This window comes from Dendropsophus ebraccatus, chromosome 6 (assembly GCF_027789765.1).
Source record: "Dendropsophus ebraccatus isolate aDenEbr1 chromosome 6, aDenEbr1.pat, whole genome shotgun sequence".
NCBI lineage: Eukaryota > Metazoa > Chordata > Amphibia > Anura > Hylidae > Dendropsophus > Dendropsophus ebraccatus.
In genome coordinates, this window is record NC_091459.1 from 604830 (window position 1) to 617658 (window position 12829).

Genomic DNA, 12829 nt, shown 5'->3' on the forward strand with positions numbered 1-12829 from the left:
TAAGGATGGGGACCATAGTGTCCTGCAGTATATACTGTATATAGTGATGTATAAGGATGGGGACCATGGTGTCCTGCAGTATATACTGTATATAGTGATGTATAAGGATGGGGACCATAGTGTCCTGCAGTATATACTGTATATAGTGATGTATAGGGATGGGGACTGTAGTGTCCTGCAGTATATACTGTATATAGTGATGTATAGGGATGGGGACCATAGTGTCCTGCAGTATATACTGTATATAGTGATGTATAGGGATGGGGACCATAGTGTCCTGCAGTATATACTGTATATAGTGATGTATAGGGATGGGGACCATAGTGTCCTGCAGTATATACTGTATATAGTGATGTATAAGGATGGGGACCATAGTGTCCTGCAGTATATACTGTATATAGTGATGTATAAGGATGGTGACCATAGTGTCCTGCAGTATATACTGTATATAGTGATGTATAAGGATGGGGACCATAGTGTCCTGCGGTATATACTGTATATAGTGATGTATAAGGATGGGGACCATAGTGTCCTGCAGTATATACTGTATATAGTGATGTATAAGGATGGGGACCATAGTGTCCTGCAGTATATACTGTATATACTGTCTGTGATATGGAGGACGCTACTGGGAAGTGATCTGTACAGAACAGGCCTAGTGATCAGACAGAAAACTATCTTCAGGGATAGATAGATAAAAATACCACGGCCTGAGGATTGGGGGGGGGGAGGCTGTTTTTGAATGTAGCTGTGTTTCTTCTCGGCACTCGGACCCCCCCCCCCCCCCCATACAAACCTCTGAGGTGCCCGTAACCTGTCAGAATAAATGATAGGTACACTTTAAACAACAGACGATTTCCTGTGATTCCGTCCCGCTAACGTTGTCCTCTGTGTTTCAGACATATGCGCAAGACAGAAAATGCTGCTGGAGACAATCTGGATGGTGAAGCCGATGAGTTTTCAGATGAAGCAAATGCCGAGACCTTCTATGGCGCCTCTCCTCCCAGCACTCCCCGACAGATGAAACGGATGTCCAGCAAACATCAGCGGAACAGCAGCGGGAGGCCAGTCCACCGAACCTCATGTAAAGGTCAGTGATTGGATAAGAAATACACCCAGACAGCGCTCCATGGGGCAGGAGAAATCCCTGTCACCAGGACAGCATAGACACCTAGAAATCCCTGTCACCAGGACAGCATAGACGCATAGAAATCCCTGTCACCAGGACAGCATAGACGCATAGAAATCCCTGTCACCAGGACAGCATAGAAATCCCTGTCACCAGGACAGCATAGACACATAGAAATCCCTGTCACCAGGATAGCATAGACACATAGAAATCCCTGTCACCAGGACAGCATAGACGCATAGAAATCCCTGTCACCAGGACAGCATAGACACCTAGAAATCCCTGTCACCAGGATAGCATAGACACATAGAAATCCCTGTCACCAGGACAGCATAGACACATAGAAATCCCTGTCACCAGGATAGCATAGACGCATAGAAATCCCTGTCACCAGGATAGCATAGACGCATAGAAATCCCTGTCACCAGGACAGCATAGACACCTAGAAATCCCTGTCACCAGGATAGCATAGACACATAGAAATCCCTGTCACCAGGATAGCATAGACACATAGAAATCCCTGTCACCAGGACAGCATAGACACATAGAAATCCCTGTCACCAGGACAGCATAGACGCATAGAAATCCCTGTCACCAGGACAGCATAGACACCTAGAAATCCCTGTCACCAGGATAGCATAGACACATAGAAATCCCTGTCACCAGGATAGCATAGACGCATAGAAATCCCTGTCACCAGGACAGCATAGACGCATAGAAATCCCTGTCACCAGGACAGCATAGACACCTAGAAATCCCTGTCACCAGGACAGCGTAGATACATAGAAATCCCTGTCACCAGGACAGCATAGACACCTAGAAATCCCTGTCACCAGGACAGCATAGAAATCCCTGTCACCAGGACAGTATAGACTCATAGAAATCCCTGTCACCAGGACAGCATAGACACCTAGAAATCCCTGTCACCAGGACAGCATAGAAACATAGAAATCCCTGTCACCAGGACAGCATAGAAACATAGAAATCCCTGTCACCAGGACTGCATAGACACATAGAAATCCCTGTCACCAGGACAGCATAGAGCCTAGAAATCCCTGTCACCAGGACAGCATAGACACATAGAAATCCCTGTCACCAGGACAGCATAGAGCCTAGAAATCCCTGTCACCAGGACAGCATAGACACCTAGAAATCCCTGTCACCAGGACAGCATAGACTCATAGAAATCCCTGTCACCAGGACAGCATAGACACATAGAAATCCCTGTCACCAGGACAGCATAGACACATAGAAATCCCTGTCACCAGGATAGCATAGACACCTAGAAATCCCTGTCACCAGGACGGCATAGACACATAGAAATCCCTGTCACCAGGACAGCATAGACACATAGAAATCCCTGTCACCAGGACAGCATAGACTCATAGAAATCCCTGTCACCAGGACAGCATAGACACATAGAAATCCCTGTCACCAGGATAGCATAGACATCCCTGTCACCAGGACAGTATAGAGACATAGAAATCCCTGTCACCAGGACAGCATAGACACATAGAAATCCCTGTCACCAGGACAACATATAGAGCCTAGAAATCCCTGTCACCAGGACAGCATAGAAGCATAGAAATCCCTGTCACCAGGACAGCATAGAAGCATAGAAATCCCGTCACCAGGACAGCATAGACACATAGAAATCCCTGTCACCAGGACAGCATAGACGCATAGAAATCCCTGTCACCAGGACAGCATAGACGCATAGAAATCCCTGTCACCAGGACAGCATAGAGCCTAGAAATCCCTGTCACCAGGACAGCATAGACACATAGAAATCCCTGTCACCAGGACAGCATAGACACATAGAAATCCCTGTCACCAGGACAGCATAGACACCTAGAAATCCCTGTCACCAGGACAGCATAGAGCCTAGAAATCCCTGTCACCAGGACAGCATAGACACATAAGTCACTTCTTAGAGTATATAAGGTCACTGCACCTTGTCATTTCTTATACACCTGAGGAAGAAGGCAAGGGCTGTGTATATATTGTTTACATTTGTTTACCTGCTATACGATTGTTGAGCCGTGTAATGGGCTCAGTAAACAAGCAGATCAGTGCTCACTTACATTATTGATCGGGCCATCATTGTGCTAGGACCCAATCAATAAGCCGGCTCCACAGACTCTCTACATTTGTACGCTCTTCTTTGGAGCTGGCAGGAGTGTTGAGTGTATAGTAAATTTGGCGAAAGTCACGTAAGATGGGGTTAGGCCAATATTCTGGCACATTTGCAATAGTAGGTCTTAGCCATCGTGAAGTGTGGCTCTCTATACTCACATTAATTCCATAGTAGAAGGATCCTGGTTATTGGTAATGCCAATTGTAGTAAGAAATTCTGTGATGTAAGGTTCCCACATGCCGCTGAGTATATGTGGCCCACATTCCCCTGCATCCAACAATGGCCGGAACTATCGGCAACATTGCACGGCTGTTGGGGAATGCATGGGATGGGGTTTGGGCCTTGTGCACTGTCTGCATTATGTAATTATACCCACCCCGCATGCCCCTCTGTATACAGGGAGATGTGCCTCTGTGTAAGTATATACACCATCAGCTGACCAATCACTATATCTTATAGTATAGGTTTCTAAGTGTTAATGCATGTATGTTACTATGCTACGCTATGTTACATTACAGTTGATCGCAGTAACGTTATCATTCTTGACATTTCAGAAAAGATGAGCACACCCAATCAGACGCCTCAGAAAGAAACAAGCAAAACTCCTGACAATGTGGAGGATCACAGCTATCGGCAGGAAAAGAAGAACCGAGCGACGCTCAGGACAACCGAAAGAGATCGCAAGAAGAATGTGCAATGTTCCTTTATGCTGGATCCAGGCTGCGGGTCCCTGCCAAAAAAATCCATCTTAGATGTTGATTTGAATAAGCCTTACCTCAGCCTTGGCTGCAGCAACACCAAGCTCCCCGTGTCTGTGCCCGTCCCTATCGCCAGGACAACACGACAGACCTCACGAACAGACTGCCCCGCTGACCGATTAAAGTTTTTTGAGACTCTCCGTCTTCTGCTTAAACTTACATCAGTCTCGAAAAAAAAAGAAAAGGAACAGAGGTGTCAGGAGAACACGTCTACCTGGTTCAATCGATCCAATGAGCTCTTCTGGCTGGAGCTCCAGGCCTGGCATGCCGGGCGCAGTATTAATGATCAGGACTTGTATCTGTACACCGCCCGACAGGCCATCCCAGACATCATTAATGAGATTCTGACCTTTAAGGTGAACTATGGGAGACTGTCGTCATCCCTCAGCAATGGGGGGGATGTGAACGGGGCCGAGGGGACCTGCAGCTCTCATCAAGCTGCCGCTCACACCAGCTATCACGACCACATCCAGAAACAAAGGGTCTCTTTTGAGCAAGTAAAACAGATAATGGAACTCTTAGAGTATATCGAGGCACTTTATCCATCTCTCCAAGCTCTGCAGAGAGACTATGAGAAATATGCTGCAAAGGACTTCCAGGCACGAGTGCAGGCGCTCTGCTTATGGCTGAACATCACCAAGGACCTGAACCACAAGCTCAGGATTATGGGAACTGTTTTAGGGATTAAAAACCTTTCTGACATTGGCTGGCCAGTGTTTGAAATCTCTTCACCACGACCATCGAATGGTCCAGAGGAAGAGGACAATGACATTGAGCAAGACGGGGTTATGAGTACAGAAAGCTCCGGAACATGTACAGAAGAAAGCGATGACGATAGAGATGAGATGGACAACATGCTGGACGCCGTACACCACTCTGACAATAACCCAAACCACAAGTTAAAGGTTCATTTTCAAAAGGAGGAGGACGGCGGCGGCTTCCAGAAAGCGGAGAGTTGTGTGTTGGAGGAGGAGTCGTGCTGGGTGACGTCAGAGTGCGGCCATGGCTCCGGCTGTACCAGGGATTGTTTGACCTCTATATACAGACCGTTTGTGGACAAGGCATTAAAGCAGATGGGGCTGCGGAAGCTGATTGTAAGGCTTCATAAATTAATGAATGGCTCGCTGCAAAGGGCTCGCACAGCTCTGGGAAAGATTGACCGTAAACTGGAGGTTAGTGTGTATGGACTGTAGAAGAGAGTCGTCCCTCTAAGATAGGCAGCATATAATGCTGCTGTAATGTGTTCCCATATGAGCCCAAGCCATTTACAGATCACCGCCGCAGTGTATTCCCATATGGGCTCAGGATACAGGGGGATTCCCATCATATATAATATAGTATATACCTGTAGGGATCAGGATACAGGGGGATTCCCATCATATATAATATAGTATATACCTGTAGGGATCAGGATACAGGGGTAACCTCATATATAATATAGTATAAACCTGTAGGGATCAGGATACAGGGGTAACCCCATCATATATAATATAGTATATACCTGTAGGGATCAGGATACAGGGGGATTCCCATCATATATAATATAGTATAAACCTGTAGGGATCAGGATACAGGGGGATTCCCATCATATATAATATAGTATATACCTGTAGGGATCAGGATACAGGGGGATTCCCATCATATATAATATAGTATATACCTGTAGGGATCAGGATACAGGGGGATTCCCATCATATATAATATAGTATAAACCTGTAGGGATCAGGATACAGGGGGTAACCCCATCATATATAATATAGTATATACCTGTAGGGATCAGGATACAGGGGGTAACCCCATCATATATAATATAGTATATACCTGTAGGGCTCAGGATAGAGGGGATTCCCATCATATATAATATAGTATAAACCTGTAGGGATCAGGATACAGGGGGATTCAAATCATATATAATAGTATATACCTGTAGGGCTCAGGATACAGGGGGATTCCCATCATATATAATATAGTATATACCTGTAGGGATCAGGAAACAGGGGTAACCCCATCATATATTATATAGTATATACCTGTAGGGATCAGGATACAGGGGGTAACCCCATCATATATAATATAGTATATACCTGTAGGGATCAGGATACAGGGGTAACCCCATCATATATTATATAGTATATACCTGTAGGGATCAGGATACAGGGGGTAACCCCATCATATATAATATAGTATATACCGGTAGGGATCAGGATACAGGGGGATTCCCATCATATATAATATAGTATATACCTGTAGGGATCAGGATACAGGGGTAACTCCATCATATATAATATAGTATATACCTGTAGGGATCAGGATACAGGGGTAACCCCATCATATATAATATAGTATATACCTGTAGGGATCAGGATACAGGGGATCCCCATCATATATAATATAGTATATACCTGTAGGGATCAGGATACAGGGGGTAACCCCATCATATATAATATAGTATATACCTGTAGGGATCAGGATACAGGGGTAACCCCATCATATATTATATAGTATATACCTGTAGGGATCAGGATACAGGGGGTAACCCCATCATATATAATATAGTATATACCTGTAGGGATCAGGATACAGGGGTAACTCCATCATATATAATATAGTATATACCTGTAGGGATCAGGATACAGGGGGATTCCCATCATATATAATATAGTATATACCTGTAGGGATCAGGATACAGGGGTAACTCCATCATATATAATATAGTATATACCTGTAGGGATCAGGATACAGGGGTAACTCCATCATATATAATATAGTATATACCTGTAGGGATCAGGATACAGGGGATCCCCATCATATATAATATAGTATATACCTGTAGGGATCAGGATACAGGGGTAACCCCATCATATATAATATAGTATATACCTGTAGGGATCAGGATACAGGGGTAACCCCATCATATATAATATAGTATATACCTGTAGGGATCAGGATAGAGGGGTAACCCCATCATATATAATATAGTATATACCTGTAGGGATCAGGATACAGGGGATCCCCATCATATATAATATAGTATATACCTGTAGGGATCAGGATACAGGGGTAACCCCATCATATATAATATAGTATATACCTGTAGGAATCAGGATACAGGGGTAACCCCATCATATATAATATAGTATATACCTGTAGGGATCAGGATAGAGGGGTAACCCCATCATATATAATATAGTATATACCTGTAGGGATCAGGATACAGGGGATCCCCATCATATATAATATAGTATATACCTGTAGGGATCAGGATACAGGGGTAACCCCATCATATATTATATAGTATATACCTGTAGGGATCAGGATACAGGGGGTAACCCCATCATATATAATATAGTATATACCGGTAGGGATCAGGATACAGGGGGATTCCCATCATATATAATATAGTATATACCTGTAGGGATCAGGATACAGGGGTAACTCCATCATATATAATATAGTATATACCTGTAGGGATCAGGATACAGGGGATCCCCATCATATATAATATAGTATATACCTGTAGGGATCAGGATACAGGGGTAACCCCATCATATATAATATAGTATATACCTGTAGGGATCAGGATACAGGGGTAACCCCATCATATATAATATAGTATATACCTGTAGGGATCAGGATAGAGGGGTAACCCCATCATATATAATATAGTATATACCTGTAGGGATCAGGATACAGGGGATCCCCATCATATATAATATAGTATATACCTGTAGGGATCAGGATACAGGGGTAACCCCATCATATATAATATAGTATATACCTGTAGGGATCAGGATACAGGGGTAACCCCATCATATATAATATAGTATATACCTGTAGGGATCAGGATACAGGGGTAACCCCATCATATATAATATAGTATATACCTGTAGGAATCAGTATAGAGCGGTAACCCCATCATATATAATATAGTATATACCTGTAGGGATCAGGATACAAGGGTAACCCATCATATATAATATAGTATATACCGGTAGGGATCAGGATAGAGGGGTAACCCCATCATATATAATATAGTATATACCTGTAGGGATCAGGATACAGGGGTAACCCCATCATATATAATATAGTATATACCTGTAGGGATCAGGATAGAGGGGTAACCCCATCATATATAATATAGTATATACCTGTAGGGATCAGGATACAGGGGGTTACCCCATCATATATAATATAGTATATACCTGTAGGGATCAGGATAGAGGGGTAACCCCATCATATATAATATAGTATATACCTGTAGGGATCAGGATACAGGGGGATTCCCATCATATATAATATAGTATACACCTGTAGGGATCAGGATACAGGGGGATTCCCATCATATATAATATAGTATACACCTGTAGGGATCAGGATACAGGGGTAACCCATCATATATAATATAGTATATACCGGTAGGTATCAGGATAGAGGGGTAACCCCAGCATATATAATATAGTATATACCTGTAGGGATCAGGATACAGGGGTAACCCCATCATATATAATATAGTATATACCTGTAGGGATCAGGATACAGGGGGATTCCCATCATATATAATATAGTATATACCTGTAGGGATCAGGATACAGGGGGATTCCCATCATATATAATATAGTATATACCTGTAGGGATCAGGATAGAGGGGTAACCCCATCATATATAATATAGTATATACCTGTAGGGATCAGGATACAGGGGGTTACCCCATCATATATAATATAGTATATACCTGTAGGGATCAGCATAGACCATGGACGTTCTTACCTTTGGTTCATGTTGTGCCTTGAGATCCCCAGAGACGTCTGCCGTACCCCACAATCTGCATGGTGTAACATGTATATCCTCATCTATAGGTTGGGATTGCAGTGCTTTCCTATTGATGATGAACTTTGTCTTCTTACAGTCTTCAGAGTTTCCTGACCTGGTCTTATGTTCAGATTACTTACCGGACCTGTTCAAGCAATCGTCTAGCAGCAGCCAGAACCTGGAAGCGTCATGTGACCCCATCTCATTGGAAGAGCTGAGCGCCATGGAGCTGCCGTCCTTTGAGCCGGCGTACTTAGTGCTTTGTCGGGTGCTTTTGAATGTAATTCACGAATGTCTCAAATTGAGATTAGAGCAGAGGCCGGCGGGGGAACCATCACTTCTGAGCATTAAACAGGTCCGTACGCAGTGTCCGATGGGTGTCATGTGCCCACACTGTGTCCTGTATGTCTGTGTGACTGATGGAGCCCCTGCTCTATGGTCTATGTGATCCCGAGAGACCCCCATACTGTGCTCTCCTAGTGATATATATACCCCCATACTGTGCTCTCCTGGTTATATATACCCCATACTGTGCTCTCCTGGGGATATATACCCCCATACTGTGCTCTCCTGGTGATATATACCCCCATACTGTGCTCTCCTGGATATATATATATATACCCCCATACTGTGCTCTCCTGGGGATATATACCCCATACTGTGCTCTCCTAGTGATATATACTCCCATACTGTGCTCTCCTAGTGATATATACCCCATACTGTGCTCTCCTGGTGATATATACCCCCATACTGTGCTCTCCTAGTGATATATACCCCTATACTGTGCTCTCCTGGGGATATATATATATACCCCCATACTGTGCTCTCCTAGTGATATATACCCCCATACTGTGCTCTCCTAGTGATATATATATATATATATATATACCCCCATACTGTGCTCTCCTGGTGATATATACCCCCATACTGTGCTCTCCTGGTGATATTTACCCCCATACTGTGCTCTCCTAGTGATATATACCCCCATACTGTGCTCTCCTGGATATATATATATACCCCCATACTGTGCTCTCCTAGTGATATATACCCCCATACTGTGCTCTCCTAGTGATATATACCCCCCTACTGTGCTCTCCTAGTGATATATACCCCCATACTGTGCTCTCCTAGTGATATATATATATATACCCCCATACTGTGCTCTCCTAGTGATATATATATATACCCCCATACTGTGCTCTCCTGGGGATATATACCCCCATACTGTGCTCTCCTAGTGATATATATATATATATATATATATATATATATATATATATATATATATATATATATATATATATATATATATATACCCCCATACTGTGCTCTCCTAGTGATATATATACCCCCATACTGTGCTCTCCTAGTGATATATATATATACCCCCATACTGTGCTCTCCTAGTGATATATATATACCCCCATACTGTGCTCTCCTAGTGATATATATATATATATATATATATATATATATATATATATATACCCCCATACTGTGCTCTCCTAGTGATATATATACCCCCATACTGTGCTCTCCTAGTGATATATATATATATATATATACCCCCATACTGTGCTCTCCTAGTGATATATATATATACCCCCATACTGTGCTCTCCTAGTGATATATATATATACCCCCATTCTGTGCTCTCCTAGTGATATATATATACCCCCATACTGTGCTCTCCTAGTGATATATATATATACCCCCATACTGTGCTCTCCTAGTGATATATACTCCCATACTGTGCTCTCCTGGTGATATATACCCCCATACTGTGCTCTCCTAGTGATATATACCCCCATACTGTGCTCTCCTAGTGATATATATATATACCCCCATACTGTGCTCTCCTAGTGATATATATATATATATACCCCCATACTGTGCTCTCCTAGTGTTATATATATATACCCCCATACTGTGCTCTCCTGGGGATATATACCCCCATACTGTGCTCTCCTAGTGATATATATATACCCCCATACTGTGCTCTCCTAGTGATATATATATATACCCCCATACTGTGCTCTCCTGGTGATATATATATACCCCCATACTGTGCTCTCCTAGTGATATATATATATACCCCCATACTGTGCTCTCCTAGTGATATATATATATACCCCCACACACAGTCTGCAGGTTACGGACCCCTGGGATTCTTGATGTGCTTTCTTGCAGTTAGTCAGAGAGTGTAAGGAGGTGCTGAAGGGGGGGCTGCTGATGAAGCAATACTACCAGTTCATGCTGCGGGAAGTACTCGATGACTATCACAAGCCGGACTGTAACATTGACGCCTTTGAGGAAGACCTGCATAAGATGCTGATGGTGAGCGCTCAGGCTTTTTATATTATTATTATTAGATCTGTCTGTTTAGCACACTGCCCTCTGCTCTTCAGTCCAGTCATTGGGGTGCGCTCCTACCCCCCTTATACCTGTATGGGAACTTATGGTTTATATGGGGGGGGGGGTGTCATCTGGTATATTGTGTGGTCCCTATGAATGTGATGAGCGCCCCCTGCTGCTGCTACCTCTCTATAGCTTCTGGCTGACGGACTCCTTTACCTGCACCAGGTGTACTTTGACTACATGCGGAGCTGGATCCAGATGCTGCAGCAGCTGCCGCAGGCCTCGCACAGCCTGAAGAACCTTCTGGAGGAAGAATGGAATTTCACCAAAGAAATCACTCCTTATATCCGGGGAGGGGAAGCGCAGGCCGGGAAACTCTTCTGGTAGGGAAGTCACTGTGAAGTATGGCTCTGGGGGGGCTTCATATCCTTCAGCTTTCTGTAGGAGGATTCACAGATGGGATTGGTGGGATCTGAAACAAATCAAGTTATCAGTGCCTGAACCCTGCATGTGGTAATAATGGGGGCAAGATGGCTACCTGACCTGAGAACAAATCTAAGAAGGGGGAGAGAAGCAGGCAGCTGAGCGCTTCTCTCCATGCTCTCTGCCTATGTAAGTGAGTGGCCCATAGCACTGAGAGTTTGCCGGCTTCCCTCCTCGCTGTGACACCATACTGGGAGGCGGAGTGGCCACTTACCTGAAGTTCTTTATCATTCTAGTGATATCGCTGGGATGCTGCTCAAGTCCACAGGGAAGTTTCTGGACTCGGGATTACAGGACAGCTGTGATGAGTTCTGGGCCAGCACCGATGATAGCAACGTTTCTGAGGAGATCCGGTAAGGGGCTTCTCTCCTCTCATTGTGTGCTTGTCTTACACACCTGGCGTCTGTCCACATAGAAGCCGCTTGGACCTGATTACAAAGATTAATCACTTAAACAGACCTAAGCACTAAAGTTTTATAGTCATCCTGCTCTCTGAGTGGCCAGCGGTTGGGTGAGGTGGGTTGCCAGGATGGCCAGCGGTTGGGTGAGGTGGGTTGCCATAGTGGCCACTGGTTGGGGGAGGTGGGTTGCCAGGGTTGCCACTGGTTGGGTGAGGTGGGTTGCCAGGGTGGCCAGCGGTTGGGTGAGGTGGGTTGCCAGGGTGGCCAGTGGTTGGGTGAGGTGGGTTGCCAGGATGGCCAGCAGTTGGGTGAGGTGGGTTGCTATGGTGGCCAGCGGTTGGGTGAGGTGGGTTGCCATAGTGGCCACTGGTTGGGTGAGGTGGGTTGCCAGGGTGGCCACTGGTTGGGTGAGGTGGGTTGCCAGGGTGGCCAGCGGTTGGGTGAGGTGGGTTGCCAGGGTGGCCAGTGGTTGGGTGAGGTGGGTTGCCAGGGTGGCCAGTGGTTGGGTGAGGTGGGTTGCCAGGGTGGCCAGTGGTTGGGTGAGGTGGGTTGCCAGGGTGGCCAGCGGTTGGGTGAGGTGGGTTGCCAGGGTGGCCAGCGGTTGGGTGAGGTGGGTTGCCAGGGTGGCCAGCGGTTGGGTGAGGTGGGTTGCCATGGTGGCCAGCGGTTGGGTGAGGTGGGTTGCCAGGGTGGCCAGCGGTTGGGTGAGGTGGGTTGCCAGGGTGGCCAGCGGTTGGGTGAGGTGGGTTGCCAG

At 45.0% G+C, this 12829-nt stretch overlaps 1 protein-coding gene across 3 annotated transcripts in view; it reads left to right on the forward strand.

Moving 5' to 3' along the window:
* Positions 1-12829, forward strand: part of MAP3K4 (mitogen-activated protein kinase kinase kinase 4) — a 146973-nt gene that overhangs the window by 40184 nt on the left and 93960 nt on the right. For all 3 annotated transcript variants that reach the window (XM_069974371.1, XM_069974372.1, XM_069974373.1), the window contains 6 exons: positions 900-1090; positions 3821-5196; positions 8931-9188; positions 11024-11170; positions 11417-11574; positions 11911-12027. In XM_069974371.1, the coding sequence (XP_069830472.1) occupies positions 900-1090; positions 3821-5196; positions 8931-9188; positions 11024-11170; positions 11417-11574; positions 11911-12027 (2247 nt within the window). The remainder of the gene's footprint in view (positions 1-899; positions 1091-3820; positions 5197-8930; positions 9189-11023; positions 11171-11416; positions 11575-11910; positions 12028-12829) is intronic.